The 18,934-nt window shown below is 41.2% G+C and overlaps 3 protein-coding genes across 5 annotated transcripts in view; all 3 read right to left on the bottom strand.

Moving 5' to 3' along the window:
* The window catches only part of LOC308076720 (B-type lectin plumieribetin-like), an 87,557-nt gene that overhangs the window by 16,101 nt on the left and 52,522 nt on the right, over window positions 1-18,934 (bottom strand). The gene's annotated exons all lie outside the window — the stretch shown is intronic.
* On the bottom strand, window positions 131-3,220 carry LOC308076715 (uncharacterized protein). The gene is made up of 4 exons (XM_080417150.1): window positions 2,924-3,220; window positions 2,131-2,235; window positions 1,417-1,518; window positions 131-982 (listed from the first exon to the last, which is right to left on the bottom strand). The coding sequence occupies exons 1-4, from the start codon at window positions 3,122-3,124 to the stop codon at window positions 890-892; spliced, it is 501 nt and encodes a 166-aa protein (XP_080273276.1). The 5' UTR covers window positions 3,125-3,220; the 3' UTR covers window positions 131-889.
* Window positions 4,193-18,934, bottom strand: part of slc4a2b (solute carrier family 4 member 2b) — an 84,052-nt gene continuing 69,310 nt past the window's right edge. For 2 of the 3 annotated variants that reach the window (XM_080417141.1, XM_080417142.1), the window contains 10 exons: window positions 17,061-17,267; window positions 16,312-16,460; window positions 16,007-16,201; window positions 14,944-15,174; window positions 13,732-13,821; window positions 12,663-12,829; window positions 11,611-11,864; window positions 9,480-9,649; window positions 8,905-9,078; window positions 4,193-8,120 (listed from right to left, as the gene is read on the bottom strand). In XM_080417141.1, coding sequence (XP_080273267.1) covers window positions 8,037-8,120; window positions 8,905-9,078; window positions 9,480-9,649; window positions 11,611-11,864; window positions 12,663-12,829; window positions 13,732-13,821; window positions 14,944-15,174; window positions 16,007-16,201; window positions 16,312-16,460; window positions 17,061-17,267 — 1,721 coding nt within the window. In that variant the 3' untranslated portion in view covers window positions 4,193-8,036. The remainder of the gene's footprint in view (window positions 8,121-8,904; window positions 9,079-9,479; window positions 9,650-11,610; window positions 11,865-12,662; window positions 12,830-13,731; window positions 13,822-14,943; window positions 15,175-16,006; window positions 16,202-16,311; window positions 16,461-17,060; window positions 17,268-18,934) is intronic. The other variant, XM_080417143.1, reaches the window with a different exon arrangement.

Here is an 18,934-nt window from a genome sequence, read left to right as displayed (position 1 = left end):
CCAGGAAACAAACCCCGCTTCATCATGATTCAGTCATAGGGCCCTGTCTGGACAGATTCAAAGTTGATTGTAATCCGTAGGTATATGCAGGTTATTTAGATTTACTTTAATCAGACAAAGACTTTGGGTGTACAGTGTAAAACTTTATTCAGCTCAGTGTTCAAACCGTGTGAAGTTGATCATCAGTTGAACTTCAATAAAATATACTATATGAAACAAACACAAAATTACATAATTACTAATCAAGGATGTTTCTCACAAACACACAAAGAATTAGGAAAAATAAGAATCAAGAAAATAGTGAATGTGTAGCACATAGTGACAAGGAACAACAAACATCTTGGTTGTGTTTAAAGCGGCACTATGTAACTTGTTAATGCATAAAATGTAATATTGTCCAATCTGTATGGTAGGGTGGTTGTATTTTGTCTCCCTGCTGCTCTTCTATTGAGACATTTATAGATCGTGTCAAAGGTCATGTCTCACCTAGACGCAGCATCTGATTTTTTTTTTGACCTGATGGGTAAGTCAAGATTCAATTTATCCCCTGAGCAAGCAGGCCGGCTCAATGGTAAAAGTTCAGGACGTGCGCAGGAAACCGGGTTCAAATCCGGGGTAGAAGAGGAAAGTTACATAGTGCAGCTTTAATATGTTGAACATTCAGAGAGAATATTTCAAAAGCTTTCTATGATCCGTCTTTAATATCTTGCATATTCAGAGAGAATATTTCAAAAGCTTTCTATGATCTGTCTTTAATATCTTGCATATTCAGAGAGAATATTTCAAAAGCTTTCTATGATCTGTATGAAGTGACAACGACCCTGTTGTGCTGTCTGACCGCTCCTCCAAAGCCACTGGTGAACCTTGTGCTCTTGGACCCGGCGTTCATTCATTGCTCAATTCCCTGTACCAACAAAATAGAAGGCTGTCCGTTGACGTAGGACAATGTGTTACAGTGGGTCATTCTGGCCACCTTCATGTCCTGGCAGGGAGAAATAAAGAGAAGAAATTCATTCTTTTATTCAATGTTTCAATTCTTCATTCATATTTTTTTTTACTGATGATCAACTAAACAGTGGCTTTCATTGCTTAAAGGAGTAATTCACCCAAAAATTTACTTATTTTCTATCAATTAGACACCCCAAGAAGCATTGAATTCATGGAGATTTTTTTGTTTTTGTCGCATTCCTAAGACAATAATTTGATTACCGGCCGAAAGATGCTAATGTATCTGGTAGGAGACTCAAAGGAGACTCTTTGAGTCTCCTACCAGAAATACACCCGGTCATCAAATTATTGGTTTAGGAATGCGACAAAAAACTAAAAAAATATCCATGAATTCAAGTGTCCATGGGGTGACTAATCGATAGGAAAAAAAGTGTTTTTTTGGGTGAACTATCCCTTTAATAAACTGACCTCTGTGAGGGCCGGCCTGTGCACACAGTGGATGTAGGGCTTGGGTTCCTGTTCGATTTCACCCTCAAACATTTTGTAGCAAACTGCGCAGTCGATTAAAGGCTGTGGGGGGAAGAAGAACCCAGCAAATACCACAAGCAAGTTAGAACAAGCAATACCGCTTTCACAGCTCAACGCACACAGCTTTGTGCAGTGATTGTGTTTTGTCAACACCGTTCAAAATCTGCTCTCTTTCTTTGAGTAAACAGTCTAGACCAGTGGTTCTCAAAGTGGGGTCCGGGGACCCCCAGGGGTCCTTGAGGGAGTTCCAGGGGGTCCCCAGCTAAATGATAGATAGTTAGGAACCAAATGGACCCTTATGGGTCTGTAACTCAGAGAGTGTACAAATGGAACCAAATGGCCCCTTACAGCCATTAAATGGGGATTTAATGGCATTTCTATCTCTGGGACCCCAATTTATATTGTAAAATCAATGTTAATTTAACTCTGAGAGTGTACAAATGGAACCAAATGGACCCGTGACAACGACCCCCAGTTTGAGGGTCCTTGAAATTAAAATGGTTGAGAATCACTGCTAGAGCCGTCTTCTTATGGGGGTCCCTGCGGCATATTTTTTCAAATGGGGGTGAGCGGTCTAATAAGTGTCAATTTGGGGGTCCTTGACATGAAAAAGTTTGAGAACCACTGGTCTAGACACTCAAAATCACAACTTACCCGGTCTTCCCTGAACTGGCATTTTCCAGAGTCAACTGTTCCCCTGGGGCACTTTGAGGCTTTCAGGTGAAAATGGTGGTAGATGTAGGTCACACTGAACCCAGGCTGAGGAGAAAAAAGGAGTATTATTGGCTTTTAATAACCTCAAGTGACTCGTTTATTAACTATACAATTACTTCCACAGCATTACTGTTACAAGTAAAAGTCCAGAATTCAAAATGTACTTGAGTAAAAGTACAAAAGTATTGGCATCAAAATGTACTTAAAGTACCACACGTAAAAGTACTCATTATGCAGAATCTCAAATGTATACAAATCTTTTGAAAATAGCAGATCTACAAGCTCACAATGCTTGTAGATCGGCTTTTTTCAAATGGACGAAATGTATATGGGGCTGAAGTGGTTAATGTACGTTTTGTAATTTAAAATACTTTGTCTAAAAGGTCCGTTCATAAAAGTCCTTGCGGTCTTGTTTCCAATGAGGTCCTTGATATTCAATTCATAGACAAGACTAAAAATAATCAAAATATTCAAAGTAACTAAAGTTTTGTAGTGGATTAAAAGTACAATATTTGCCGCTGAGATGTAGTGGAGTAGAAGTGAAAGTATTGGAAACACTCAAGTAAAGAACAAATACCTCAAAATTGTACTTAAGTACAGTACTCAAGTAAATGTACTTAGTTACTTTCCACCACTCATATTCATATGGCTGAAGGACAAAACTACTTGGAACTTGAAACAGTGATTCACACACAAACCCCAGACATTGCTGCACATGCACAGTATACAGTACCTGGATGTCTGACTTCTTCAGCTCTCTGAAGTAGAGAAAATGGTGCCGGATGGTAGAATAGGTGTTGATCTGCTGCAGGGCCAGGTCCACTCCCTTCTTGTAGTTGTCAGGGAGTTTGTTGTAGGCGGCCTGGGCGTCCGCACAGCACAGCAGTGCTCCGGCACTAAGCACCAACAGCAACAAAGCCGACATCTTTCTCATTGTGCCTGTGGAACAGCGAGGCGAGGCTTGCAGGGATTTTTTGGGTTCTATGGGACCACCCACTCTGGCCTGGGGGGGTTTAAACCCTAATGCTAGAGTACAAAAACAACTCATCCACCAATAGGGCAGAGCCAGCCAGCCCACTTTCCTTGGGCGATAACACTCTTGCGACATAGAGCGTACTACTAAGCATCCTTTTTAGGGCATATCTTGACCCAGTTCTTAAAGCATTAACTCTAAGCTTTTTTTATGAATAAAATGTCCAATCTGGTATTGCATGTGGTCCCTGACCATGCATTTAGTAATGAAGGAATTACTTTTGTTTTGATGTGTCAATGTTGTCAGTTACTGGGAAGTCAGCAGTCAAGAACTTCCACAGAAAAGGGAATCTCCAGAAGGGGAAGTGTACCAGATTGCCTATGCCTAGTCATCATTATTAGGAAATGTGCCCATATAATTGCATGTTTCTGTCTCCCAGCTCTTCTATTAAGACATTTAGATCGCGTCAAAGGTCATGTCTCCCCTGGTTAAGCAGACATGCTCTATTAGCTCAATGATAAAAATGTCAGCACTTGCGCAGGAAACCAGGTTCAAATCCGGGGTAGAAGAGGAAAGTTACATAGTGCAGTTAGGGATAGTTCACCCCAGGGATAGTTCACTTTTTTTCTATCGATTAGTCACCCCATGGAGACTTGAATTCATGGATATTTTTTAGTTTTTGTCGCATTCCTAAGACATTAATTTGATGACCAGCGGACTGGTAGGCAGCGGTTCCGGTAGGAGACACAAAGGAGACTCTTTGTGTCTCCTACCGGAACCGCTCATCAAATTATTGGCTTAGGAATGAGACAAAAACAAAAGAATACCCATGAATTCAAGTCTCCATGGGGTGACTAAAGGGATAGTTCACCCCCAAAATGACATTTTTTTCTATCGATTAAACTCCATATACAGTCTGAAATTATTCATTAAATCCAATTATATGTCAAGAATTTCCTTTTTTCCCCACCATGTTATCCCCACCAACACTCAACAGCAGAAAACATTACAGAACAATGACCATTTATAAATAGAAAATTAATTTTTATTTGTCATCAATATTTGAACCATTTTATGTACAGGGCACACCAGCAATAATATATATGCTCAGACTTTTGTATTGCTTTTTGAAATGGAACATTACACTGTATCAGTATTTTCCACAAGGAGTTAAAACTGTGACACAAACAATACCTTCATCCACATTAGCACGTTAGCAAACATAAAACTGACATCGCACCCCACGAAGCCACCCTTTTCCTTCATTAACATTCCTTCTCAAACTCTGTGCTTTAATTAAATACTCTTTAACCCATTAAAACCGGGAAAGCAAGTGTTGTTTTAGCGTTGGCTATTCAAAAATAGCAGATATACAAGCTCACGGCGCGTTCGTGCCGCGCTGCGAGCTTGTAGATCTGCTATTTTTGAAGATTTTGAAAAATCTGCAAAGTGTTGTGAAAAATGTTGAATAGTTTTTGTATAATCGGCCTCAGGTCTTAATGGGTTAATTAAATATACTCTGTCTTCAGCAATAATGTCTCTTGCTGCAATGAGATACAGTGACACCCTGTGGCAACTGGGGGGAGTGCAATCCAAGTGTCATTTATCTGAGACTTATTCAGCAACCATTCCACGATGGTCCCACAGGCTTATAAAGGTCTAATAAACACCTTTTGTGATACAATTGTTCATGTGACACACACACACACACACACACACCACCAGTGGCACTTAATATTCAGTGACTTTAGGTGACAATAGGCACAAATTAATTACAGACAAATATCGTGGTGATGAGATATGGGCAAAGGCAGTTTACACTGACAGGGCGCCATCTTGCACGGCACCTTATGCCTTTATCCCTCATCTTCTTAGGCATTTGTAATACTTTGAAAAAACATTTTAAAATAGTGAAAATAGCCTATCTACATCTACGCGGTGTGAGCTTGTAGCTCGGTTATTTTTCCCTATTTCAAAATGTTTTTAAATTATTAAAAAAATGTCTAAGAAGATTAGGGATGAGGCATAAGGCCTAATGCAAGATAGGGCCCTGTGGTTCAAAGTAGTGTCTTCAATGCATACATGTGAGAACAACAGACAATTTTATGTGTATACACACACACACACACACACACACACACACACACACACACACACACACACTAACACACGCACACACTTATATATCTCAAAGCACAGTCAAAGCTTCAATCAATAATCAATTAATAATAAACTGATACATTCATAACTCCTCAATCTATTCATAAACGCATGTTCTTTTCTTTAAAAAAAATAAGAAGCCTTTCCTGTCTGTGATGATACACACGTATAGCGAGATTGTCGACACAGATTCAGTGGAGAGTTTGGTCGGTCGGACGCGGGCCCACTCATCATGGACGTTTTATTTTGTCAACAACATTAGTGATAGTGAACTAGTCTTTTAAAGGTAACTTTTTGCAATACGCTGTGGAATGTTGTGAGAAAAGTTAGCAAACTATGCGCTGAACCACCCCCGACGTAAATAATAAAACAATCTCACACAATATGGTTATTGGAGAGATGACTTAACTGTAGTTGTTTGTTCTGGAAACAAAACGATTCATTTATTTACACGACACACAATTTGGCACCCGGACAAAGTAACGAAAATAAATTAGTGCTCTCACCCATTAAGCTGACTAGATTGTCATCACTACTAACACACAAATAAGAACTCAGGTGACCAAAAACTCATACTATAATATAATATACACCATTATACGACCTTGTGGTTAGCCCGCAGACGTGGGAGGGTTGGTGGGGATTCAGCAATAGACCAAAAAAAGAAGCTACTACTGAAGCCACGACCTTAATTAAATACAAACATTAAATACAAAGGTTAACCCATTCAATCCGGGAACACATCTGTCATTTTTAGATTTCTTTGGCTAAAATCGTGAAAAGTTGTGCAAATGGTATCGAGTATATATATTTTTAAGAGAAAATGTTTAACTCAAATCTTTGCTTCTGGGGCATCCCATACTTTACAAATGTTCGCTTTAAAATATATATATATTCAAAGATTTGCACAAATTTTCCAGATTTTTCAAAAATAGCAGATTTACAAGCTCATAGCGCGGCACTCGGTGCCGTGCTATGAGCTTGTATATCTGCTATTTTTGAACAGCCAAAGAAATCTAAAAATGGCAGACATGCGTTCCCGGATTCAATGGGTTAATGCAATGTCAACAACATTAGTGATAAAGCTAGTCTTTTGAACCTAACTTTTTGCAATGCGCTGTGTTAATAATGTCTATTGAAGGAAAAGTATTATAAGTGGGCACTGACTTGCACTGAAAGACGACACTGTCATGGTAATGTAGTGATGATACATGAGAAATACAGGATTGTGTTTCTTAGTTTTGGTAACGCCGCACAATATGACCTCCCCTTACTGGTCAGCTTCAGTCAACGCAGGCACAGGAGTAACACCTTAAATGTCTCACCTCGAGCCCATTATAGCTCTGACAGTTAAATCGATATATTAATTAGGATCTACTACTCTAAAACAGCTGAGGTCCAATACAGACACGGTATCATTTTTAAAGGCAAGAGGCACAAGCTTAGTCATCAGTAGGAGATTAAGGGGTTATTATTCAAGAAGCACACTAAGGCAACGTCGACTCTTATGGCCAAGTATACGACAACACTAGATATACATATAAAACAATTTGCATAAAATACAGGAGCGTGAGGGGAAAAAAAAGTACAGATTTTGTTTGTGTTAAAAAGTGCTAGGAGCTACGAGTGGCTGCTGCTGCTAAGTGAAGAGCTGTTTAAAAAACAAAACAAAACGTTTCTCAGCATATACCTTTCACTTCCTTCATTAAGGCGCTTGGTGAGCATAAAAGAGCCACGACGACATGGAAAAAGCAGACAAAACGTCCACAGCAATATAATAGAACTCTTTGCATGTTTAAAAAGAAGGAATGTATCCCAAATATAATCCTCCACATATTCAATGTGAATCAGCACAACCTTTCAGGGTTGAAAATGAACGCGCATCTATCTATCTATCCGTCTAACTCTAACGGCTCTCAATCTTTGTCGAGCGCTGCGAACTCATCGGTTGATTTTGTAATTTCTCCTCCCCTGAAATATATTATTAAAAAAACAAACCCCCCCCCAAAAAAATAAAATACAAGTATAATATGAAACGATGCTGATCATCACCGTTTAACACCTTGGTTGATATTTGTTTTTTTGTGCCACACAAACACAAAGTGCTCTTTAAGTGGGTAACAGGGCCTCTGCAACATTAACCACTTAAACCGCCAGCATCCGTATTCTGTGGAAAACCGTCGCAGGAAAATAGCAGATCGACAAGCTCACAACGCGGTGTGAGCTTGTCGGTCGGCTATTTTCAGCTTAGATATTTCCCATAGAGCGAAAAACAGAAAAGATATTGAGTTTTAAGTGGTTAATATATAGGGCCTACAAGTCCCGTTTGACGCTACAGTACAGTAAGCTAGGTCACGAAACACATCTGAGACGGAAAAGCACCGCTGTGATCTAAGATCTAAAGGTTTATATCGGCGTAAATGAATTAATAATTGACCACTGAAAAGTGCCAGATCGCTGTGGTTTTCGTGCCAATGTCCGCCATGTTACCTCTTCAGTCGATGGACGAGAACGAGGACTGACAGGGCACAGACAGTGATGCGGCTAAAAAAATTGCACTGAGGAGTGAGGAACGTCTACGGTTCCCCAGGGACTCTGTTCTGCCCCCGTCATCGGTTGGTTGGTTGGTTGTTGAGGGTGATCGACAGCTTTGTGTGCGTGTCCACTATAAGAGCGTGGGTGGTGGCGCGAGGAGGAGGGACTTTATTGTACGTTACACCGGCATGTGCATCTCTGAATACTCGTCGTGTCCCTCCCTCTCGTCGAACAACTTGGGCTCTGCGTCGTCTGCGTCCAGCTAAGAATGAAAAAAGAGAAAAGAACAATGTTAACGTTTACGATGGTATTAATTATGCGTTATTAATGTTATTTTACAATGATGTATGAAAGGGTAGTAGAGAAAGAACTCTTAAAATAAGTGCATGGGCACAACATAACACCAGAGGGAGCTCTACTGATCTCATTCCCCCCAGATTCGGCACAAACATGGGGATGAATTCATTTTACTATTATGTCACCAAAATGTGGAATGCCCTACCACCAGCCATCAAAAAGTGTGACTCCCTATCCTCCTTCAAAACCGCCATAAAAGAGCATCTGTCTGCAATTTGCAAATGGACCTAGACAAGTCTTCTAGCTTGCCAAAAGAAATTACCCCCCCAGTTTTTCTGTAAATATATTTTTTACTGCTCCTAGTATTGATGATTTCTTGTAGTACTTATAGTATGTCTTTATATGTCTTGATGAATTGAATACATGGGAGCAACAAACCCTCAGGGCTTTTTGTGTAATCCTTTTAGAATCATTGTACAACTGTACCTCTGTACTTGCAAACTGTTAATAAAGTATTCAATCATACAAACTCAGTTTCATTTTCAAGTCCTATAGGCAAAAATGACACAAGACATTTCTTTGACAGAACTCTGTCTGGGCTTCAGACAAGTGGTTGTGCCACAATATGGAGCAGAAAGGTAAATTGTAAATGAGTATTTTCAGCAATAAACTGATTCCATTCCTTCATTTGAGCCGGTCATGAATTTTAATAGAGCTTAGTGCGGCCCCTTGTGGCGGGTGAGACTTACACACGCCATCTCTCTGGAGGTGAAGATGCGAGGCAGGAGGAACATCTTGACGGGCACGGTGAGGATGAGGACGAAGGGGAAGGCCAGTGACGCCTGTGTGGACATGACCGCCCACAGAGACGCCAGACACACCAGCTGGATGCAGGTGAACAGGTGCATGCGCAGCGTACGCACCTGGACGCACAAGAACACTTCGTTAGTTAAACCTTACAATTAACCCATTTTTAGATTTCTTTGGCTATTCAAAGATAGCAGATATACAAGCTTGTTGCGCGGCAAGCTTGTAGATCTGCCTTTTTTTAAATCTTGAAAATGTGTGCAAATCTTAATCTATATATATATATATTTTTTTTTAGAGCAAACATTTGTAACTCTTCTGGGGGATTCTACAAATGGCTTCTAAGCAGTTTTCTGAAAAAAATAAACTTATGTTGCTATAATATCAGTGCTTTTTCATGTCAAGGACCACCCATGTATTTGGCCTCCGACCCCCCATCTCAAAACATTTTGTTCCAGGGACCCCCCAGAAGTTCAAAAGTTTTCATAGCTATACATTTTTGCGCTGCCCTCCTCACCTTGCGGACGTAGGTGTGGTCGGGGTGGTACTTGGGCGGCATGAGGAGCAGCATCATGCGCTCCGTCAGCTGGATGCCGTTCAGTGACATCACGCCCATGTAGAGGAAGATGCCAAACAGCACGGCCAGCGGGATCTTACGCAGCAGGTCACCGATCACAATGGACATGCCTGGGAGAGAGAGATACATACTATAGAGCACTGGTTCTCAAACTCCTTCATATCAAGGGCCATTATTTATTCGGCATTTGAGCCACGGTACCACCGTTTGATGAGATTTAGCCTCTCAGACCCAAAACTCAGAATAATGTAACTCTTGAGAGCGTAAAATGAAACCAAATGGACCCGTAAGGTTCCATTTGGTTTCATTTTACGCTCTCAAGAGTTAACCCATTTAGACCTGAGGACGATTCTAAAAATGCCTTCTAAATCCTGACCTAAGTTTTCTGAAAAACGTAATATAAAAAATATAAATTATTATATAATTTTTTTTTTGCTATATACTGTACATAGCAACAACAACCCCAAAAGGGGTTCCTGTCTTGAAAGGTATAGCCCTAAATTGGTTAAAGATCTATAAGGGTCCATTTGGTTTCCAACTCTCCATCATTTAGTTGGGGACCACCTGGAACCTCCCTCAAGGAACACGGGTGGTCCCCGGACCGCTAATTGAGAAGCACTTCCGAAGAGCAGTGGTTCTCAAACTTTTTCCATGTCAAGGACCCCCCGAAAATGATATGCATTTGGCCGAGGACCCCCATCTGACAGGGTTTTGTACCAGGGACCAGGTTAAAAGATTATAATTATAAATGTTCTATATTTTTTTAAGTAATTCAAAAATAGCAGATGTACAGGCTCATAGCCGATGTACTCAAAGTCACTTTACAAAACGGAAACAAAATAAATACACTTTATTAGGAAAAAAGTAAAAAAGTAAGTTTAAGTGCTACTTTTGCAGTTAAAAAATAAGTTTTTGAAGTAATTAGGGGATTAGGATTAGGACACTGTACGAGCAAAAAGAGGGATGCGGTCAGGATTCCATTCATAAATGTTCCCCGATCCATCGCTCCGTCCTCGCATCTAATCCTCTCCTCGCTCACTGGGGGCGGGGCAAAAGCGCGAGTGGAGGACGCGAGGGGAGGGAGCGAGTGTGAAAGTTGGGGCATTGGAATTCAGCTTTAAGCGCGCGTTCACGTGAAGTCCGGGAGGGCTCGAGGGCTGTCCCGTTTGACATCGGTAAGTCAGTGATGCACCCTGTCCATAACTCAGCATCGATGCAGACTTTGGCTAAGGGAATTTACCCATAGTTCATAGCGTTACCAGGGGAATGAAGAGAATCCTCCAAACGTCAATTATTCAAGTATGCAAATTAGTCATGCATCGCGGTTAGACTGTCAACATGTCAATGCTTTCTCACCGTTTAAAAAGGGAGACGGAAGGGAAGGTAGGCCTATACATTTTGTAAAAATAAGGGAGTAAATAATGGAAATTTAAAATGAATAATATTACAAACCCTAATCTAAACACAAATTAAAAACAGAATAACGTAAATATAATAATAATCAACAACAATCACAACCTTTAAAGCACTGACTGTAAATAAGGACAGTAAGAGTTTTCAAAGTTATGTAAAGTGTCATGAATGAAGGACTCATCTAAAGTGCTGTCCCATTCCCTTTATACCATTTGGGGCCCTAGCAGCATCTCACACTGAAGCACTTACCAGCTGAGGTCACTAGGGGGGGCATTGGAATTGGGCCATAATATATCCATGTTCTCCTAATCATAATGTATATATTTATGTTCCTCCTAATCATAATGTATATATTTATGTTCCTCCTAATCATAATGCATGTTCCTCCTAATCATAATGTATATATCCAGGAGGAGCAACAGCTGCTGCCTGATTACCCTCTAAGACTGGATGTACATGATGAATATGTATTATAACCTATGTCTACTGTGTTGTAGACCACAGTCCCAACAGTATGTTTAAGATCTTCTTGTTCCTGTAGAATATATATGAACGCATATTCATGTCATAATACTGTATATAATGACACAAAGTAAAATTCTCGCCCCCAAACGTCCGTTGTTGGTGAATAATAATAACGCCACCGACAGACACTCACCGACCATAATGGCGACCAGCAGCCCGGTCACCCTCTGCTCTTTCACTTCCTGGATGCGCGGCTTGTCACCGGGGGCGACGGCCTTGCTCATGACGGTGAGGGCGTTGGCGTGGGTGACGGAGCGCACGGTGGCGGCCGCCATCCAGGGCAGGCCGAACAGGGCACAGATTCCCCCCAGCACCACGATGAGCATCAGGTCCAGGTGGAACCCAGAGCCCTTCACCAGCATCCTCTCCTTCTTACTCACTATGAGACTGGATGGAGGTTTCATGAGACACACAGACAGTGTTTACATGAGGGAAAATCTAAATGCAGTGCATAATGTACATTCAAGTTTTAAAGCATCTCATGAAAATGACCTATTTTCTATCAATTACACACACCATGAAGCCTTGAATTCATGGAGATTTTTGTTTTTGTTGCATTCCTGAGCCAATCATTTTTCATGACTGGCGGAGTGTCCGCATTGGTATTAGCGTATTAACTAGTTTTTATTCTAATAGTTTGTTACCGGTAGTTTGTATTAGTTTTAGTATTAGTTTTTTCAATACTTTGTCAGGTGCAGGATTGAAAAGGTAAGTATTGCGTAATAAAAACTTAACAAAAGATAGCATTTATTTATACATTTGGTACAGCGAAATCAATAAATTCATATCATCCCAAAAACCTTATTACAAAGGACAGCGATATCCGGTACTACGCCCGTATATGGACACAACGCCAGCTGACGTCGTCTTGCGACCGCATGGCATCATATCCTACCCATAAATACCACGCTTGTCAGATGGGATGGCGTCGGCAATTGTAGAGTAATAGTAGCAATAATAGTAATAATAGCTAGATAAATATCAGGGCCTATCCACCATATTCAACGAAAATAAACGCATTTTGTCTATAATTTCAGTTTGTTTTAGTTAGTTTTGTAAACACAATACAGTATCAGTTAGTTATCGATTTTCTAGTTTTTATTTAGTTCAGTTAACGAAAATGATTTTTTCAATTTTAGTTTCCGTTATTTCGTTAACTACAATAACCTTGTTGTAGAAACTCACGTGGTGATCTGTGTCTCCATGAAGATGAGGATGAACACCAGCAGGGCGGGCAGCACACAGCCAAACATCATCCAGATGGGGAAGGCTCCGTCAGACCCCAGAGGACTGATCACCCAGCCACGCTTCTCTGGACTGGTCACTGAGAAGCCACTGGGAACACTCAGTTTCTGGACGGACCGGAGGAGGAGACACCCAGGAGTTAATACTTGGTTAATCTCTCAAGAACAGATTCTGCTCTGCGTTGGAATCTGTCGTGAAGGTTCGTCATAACATGTACGCACTGGGCTACAAGTGGGCGTGCTTTCAGATCAGGAAGCAGGCCGCGCTTTACCCAATAAAATGTAGTGGGCGGGATTCACGTGTCCGTCGATCCTTCCCCCTCGAAACAAACCCAAACTAATTTAACAATAGCGTCCGCGGAGCAGACAAAACCACGGAAAGGTATTCACATTTTAACTTACTCTTTCATCATAGAAACAAGTGGGCTTATAACCAAAACGATCCATGTTCTCTGGGAGAAGTGGTGTTAGTGTTCCGTGTAGAAATATTGTTAGTGGGAATGAAAACATAGTGACACCACCGGAAGTGAAAGGCTGAAGGCAGACCAAAACCCCGGTTTCCTTGCGCACGGGTGCTACGTCGTCATTGTCCCAGAGCCAAGTGAGATAGTACAAACAGCAGAGGGCGCTGTTTTTCCTTCTCATTAGGATCTGGGTTCCCAGATTGATACTTGGTTAATAGCTGTGGGTCAGTGGTGACTGACCTGTAGTTACAGTGAATACAGTATATTGTCTGTCGGGTGGAAACCATGTCCAAAACTGTTCGTTTTCAGGATTCAAATTCAAAAACGGCAGATCAAAAGTAGCAGACCTACAAGCTCAAAAGCTTGTAGATCTGCTACTTTTGATCTGCTGTTTTTGATGCTTTTGTGTGACGTTGTAGTATGATCTAGTAGGGGGTTAATTTACGAAAAAACACAAAATGTTAAAATATGGAGATAAGAGGTTTCTGCCCGACAGCAGCGATATACCTGTATGTACTGTATATGGATGTACTATACGAGTCTCACCTGCGTGAAGGTGTCTTTTAGGCTGTAGTCCACCAACACCATGATGAGGATGGCGATGGGTACTCCAAAATCACCAATGATCCTACGGAACTGAACAACACAATATGTTTTAACACAACTGCAGACTACTGCATGTATATGTATATACTCACAATGCAGTACAAGCTAATTTTCTTCCACCCAGTACTTGGTGCAACTGCCATCATCATTTGTTAAAGAATTTAAACCACAGATTCCAATATACAGGGGATTTTATGCACATCCAAGGTGCATTTATTAAGTACATATGTCATTTGGCTGAACATTAGGGGTGTGCCGATACACTAATTTCATGAAACGATATGATACTGGGCTCATGACATCGATACGATATCGATACATGGCACTTTTTTATTATGAAAATATATGGGGGGGGGGAAGCAAATGCAAACAAATATTTCTGTTTTGCATTATTCAGACATGCAAACTTGTAGCTTTTCAGCTACAATAGCCGTTTTGAATCCAAATAGGGCAATAGTGTGACACCTGACACGAAAAAAAACAACATGTTGTCACCCTTTTCACCTCGGGGCTGTTTACATGCCTGATTATTCTTATTGTAAAAAAAAAAAAAAAAAGGAAAACGTATCGCAATATATCGCGGGACGATATATCGGCACACCCCTACTGAACATGGTAATTTAGCATCTGTTTAGCAACAATGGGCACTTGTATGATCAATATAAGAAAATAACGTATAACTTTAAATATAAAATGAACAAGTAAATATTAAATACACATACACTTTAAAGAAAGTTAAAACCACATTTATAAGCTCACAACACATCGCAATGCATTGTGAAGTTTGTAGATCTGCTATATTTTGAAAGATTTTGAAAACATTTGAACACTTTTTCGACAGGGACCCCCCAGAACGGAAGATTTGTGTTAACATTTTTTTTGAAAGTTATTCAAACATTTTCTCTTCAAATGATAGCAGATTTACTGTACAAGCCTGCAGCACGGCACTTTTTTGCCGTTGTTTTTCTCTTCCGTTTTGTACCCTTTTGTAATGTTTATATCTGCTTTTGTAATGTTGCTTGTTTTCTGTGGACCACGATTGGAAATTTGTATTCTTGCTAAATCCGGTGTATTTAGACTACATTTTGCATGTGATGTTAATTAATATGCGCTGTCCCGTGCAAACGTATACAAAACAATGTCTTTCTTTACCCTTCCGGGGAAGAACGCGCTGTTCTTGAACTTGCGTAGGTAGAAGGCGATGAAGAAGGTCCCGGCCATGAGCACCAGAGACAGCAGGGCGGTGTTGGGCTCCCCGGTGTTCTCAGGGATGATGGGGACACCGCTGCTGTTACCTAGTAGTAACGTTGTGATGTTCCCTGCGTCTTCGTCAGTGCCGTTGATTATACCGGGACAGCGCTTCAGCGGGTACTCTTTGAAGATCTGCCCGGCAACAACAACAACAGAGAGCTCCCATTAAAAAACACACATTTTTCATGATCAAACAAAACGCACACACAAAGTATATGCACACACAGACAAATAGCATGCACAGTACATACAGTAATACACAGTCACATTACCAAATGGCACACATAACAGTGCACACACACTTATAAAATGGCCCACTACAATAACAATGGAGATATAAATAATCAATGGAGATTAGTTAATGACCCAAATCCCTTCCAATTCTACGCCATGAATGAAGCTCTAAAAATAGCAACCTCTCAAAAACATAAGCCTGGATGATGATACATCCAACTCTTAATCCATTTCATCACCATGGAGATGCGTGCTCGTTAGACAAACATACTTATTTTGACCCCAGGATTCGAATGTCGTCCAAAAAACATGGTTGCCTGAGTTCACTCTACCGTTCAAAAGCATTTTTTTATTTGAAGATAGGAAAAGAATAATCTCTCAAGTGTTGCTTCCTATTATAGATTACGCTGATGTCGTGTATCAGAACACCACAGACACTCATCTTAAGCCTCTTAATGTTTTATATAACTCCTTAAACCTGCACAAGGAGTTACATAAAAATTAAGATTGTCTTGAGGTGTCCATATGGAACTAATCACTGCCTCATGTACAACTCACTCAATTGGCTGCAGACTAAATCACGAAGGCAATAACAATTATGTGGTTATCACAAAATCCCAAGGCACAACCGGACTCGAGGTACAGCGTTTAAGAATCTGTGCAGTAAGTATGTAACCACCCCCCCTCACCACCAAAAGGTGTTATGTCAAGTCTGTAGCAGCCCTCCTACCCTGGCCAGCTTGATGAAGGTCTCGCAGATGAAGATGAGGGAGATGAGGAAGGAGAAGATCTCCTGGGTGAAGCGGGAGACGAAGCGCACCAGGAAGCTGCCCTCGAAGGCCACCATGACCACCACGATGATGACCAGCCAGAAGCCGATCCACACGCGGCCCGTCAGGTACTCGATCTCGTTCCCTTTGCAGAACTGTCGAGACAGAATAGAATAGAATACTTGTATTGGCAATTTACTTGTGGATTATACCAGGGAGAGTGACTTCTTGGATTTTTTTTTTGGGCAGAGATCCATCCACTCACTGAGTAGAAGGCCTCTTCAAACACCAGCAGCGGCCCAGAGAAACCCACAATGAGCAGAGGCTGGGCTCCCAGCAGACAGAAGATGATGCCCTGTATGGCCGTGGACACGATCAGCTCTGACACACCGATGAGCCCGTCCGTCTTCTCACCTAACACCACACACACACACACACACACACACACACACAGCATGTTGAAGGAAAACCACTCCTGCCTGCTACTTAATTTAAATTTTATACAGTACAGTTTGTACTTTATAACAGTACAAACTGACATCAGATGATACCAAAGTTAGTCGCTTTCTCAAAACAGCATTTTTTCTACTTATTTAAATTTTGGAAAAAACTTTTTTAAACATTTGGTACCTTATTCTTAAAAAATTGGATCAATAAAATAATTGCGTTTTGTTCCTCCAAACAGTCACAGTTTAACCATTTTCCAAAAAGTAAAATGAATTAGAGACTTGAGAAAAAGAGTGGACAGTGCGTGCGTGCGTGTGTAATATGTGTTAACACAGTGATAGACACTAGGGATGTTCGATATAGACTTTTTTGCCGATATCCGATATTGTCTAACTTCTAATTTCCGATACATGCAGGCTTTTTCACCAAAAGTCAACTACCGGTAATTGTTTTTGTTTTTCAATACCGATATTTTCCGATATTACATTTGTATGCTTATGTCGGCCGATAATATTCCGATATTATCCCTAATAGACCCACTATCTTTCCACCAGTAGGACTACTTACCAAGCAGGCCTCCGAATGTGATGGCCGGGGAGAGGGCGGCGAAGTAGATGAAGATGACAGCGGCCATGCACTGTACGTTCATGGCGTCCTTGAAGTCACTGACATACTGGGGGTATCGGCGCCGCACGTCTCTGATCAGCCCTCCGAACGGCCGTCCGGTCCTCTTCAGGGGGTCGTCTGATGCTTTGGAAGGGGCAAGAAGAGCTTCTGACAGCAGAGGGGTGTGTGGGTTGGTGGGCGGGAAGAAACATTTATTATGGGATTAGTCCAGTTTCTACCTTTCTAGACTGAAGGACGAGCCCAATCGATGGTCTTGAAGGGCGGATCCAAACCCAGCCGCAGGGATTCCTGCGGCGCTTCCTATTGCTCCACCAATCTATGTCCCCGCCTCCCCTCCCCTCCCCTCCCCCCCCCCCCAGCCTGTGCACGGAGCACACTGACGTCACCAAATTTAGAGCGACGCCCCTCTGCACTCTGATTGGTTAGGAGATAACAAGGTCCTAAGACCAGCGTTCCTGCATGGTTCGCCCAGGCTTTTTTCTTTTGAAACAAAAAAAAAAAGGCATGGGTTTCCGAGGCTACTACCTTTCTGACCGAGATGAGATTGTGTCCCTCTCACCTGAACAAACTTCTAATTGCTCACGTTTCTCGTTTTTTTACATTAATCACTTGAACCCTCGCATAGGAGAAAAGCATAGAATTAGCAAAGAATTAGCCGAAAATAGCCAATCTACAAGCTCTGCGAGGCGTTGTGGGCTTGTAGAAGAGGTTCGGCGTAGAGGTAAAAAAGGAGCAGACTAAGTACAGAGCCAACGGTCAAGTTTACTAAGTATTGAGGGTTTAAGTGGTTAAATGTCTGAAAATGCGCACTAACATGAATGCAACATGATAGTGCTGTCAAACAAGTCTGTGAAGCTATCTAGATATACTGTAGATATTGTATAGAACACAATTCTATACAATATGTAGTGGGGGATCCCTGCTTCATCCCTCTCTCAGCTAAGGGGTCCTTGGCTTAAAAAAACCCTGATTTATATGCCTATTAGGGCTGACCCAAATAACTCGAATATTCGAAGCTTCGTTCGATGGCACATGATTCGAACTTTTTTTTTTTTTAATCGAGTAATTGGCCGTTTTTTTAATTTGATTATTTTTTTCTCCAAACATGTGCAAATGCAAAATATAAGGTGCTTACCCGCTTGCCCCAAATGTTAACTAGGTGTCCGGAGTATTTGTGCAATGTATTAGTCCATATTTTTGAATAAAGAAGTGTTTTAATCCCGTCTGTGGACGAACGCTATTTCCCCCCTCGTTTAATTCCTGTTTACATTGAGTGTAATTCCGGCTTTCACCGGACGCGCCCCGTCACTACCGCCCATTGGGAACTTCCGACAGAATCGGTCACAGACGATATTTAAACACTTCTTAATTGAAAAATATAGACTAATATATTGCACAAATACACCGGACACCTAGTTAACATTTGAGGCAAGCGGGTAAGCACCTTATATTTTCCATTTGTACATGTTTGGAGAAATACAGGCTTTACTGGTGACATTCCAGGGCGAACTGGGGGGGTGGTCGCTAAGACTCTCGTAGATACGAAAATAAAAGTCACGACAACTCGATAAAATACATTTACTACGACTTTTGTGACTGACAAATAAATCCTCTCGAATCTCCAATTGACAAACATAGCAAGTGTTCCGCTGCTCATTTTAATGCAAAAGAACCTGAGCATAAGTTTATTGTCAATTACTGCTGGTCCTTCCATGTCAACAAATAACTAGATCCTACCTATTATGAGGCGTAAATTAACCCACTTTCGATTTAAAACTCCAGTGTCTTCCATTATTCCTGGGATTTCATCTTTT

Source organism: Gymnoscopelus braueri (genome assembly GCF_963280865.1).
Source record: "Gymnoscopelus braueri genome assembly, chromosome: 21".
Classification (NCBI taxonomy): Eukaryota; Metazoa; Chordata; class Actinopteri; order Myctophiformes; family Myctophidae; genus Gymnoscopelus; species Gymnoscopelus braueri.
This window is presented reverse-complemented; position numbering and strand designations above follow the sequence as displayed.

Bases quoted from the DNA above. Each gene is read 5' to 3' on its own strand.
- LOC308076715 (XM_080417150.1), bottom strand. From the start codon at position 3,124: ATGAGAAAGATGTCGGCTTTGTTGCTGTTGGTGCTTAGTGCCGGAGCA. The intron at 2,236-2,923 runs GTACTGTATACT...TTTTCTCCTCAG, and splicing joins TGAAGAAGTCAGACATCCAG to CCTGGGTTCAGTGTGACCTA. The intron at 983-1,416 runs GTCAGTTTATTA...TCTCCCTGCCAG, and splicing joins ACAGGCCGGCCCTCACAGAG to GACATGAAGGTGGCCAGAAT.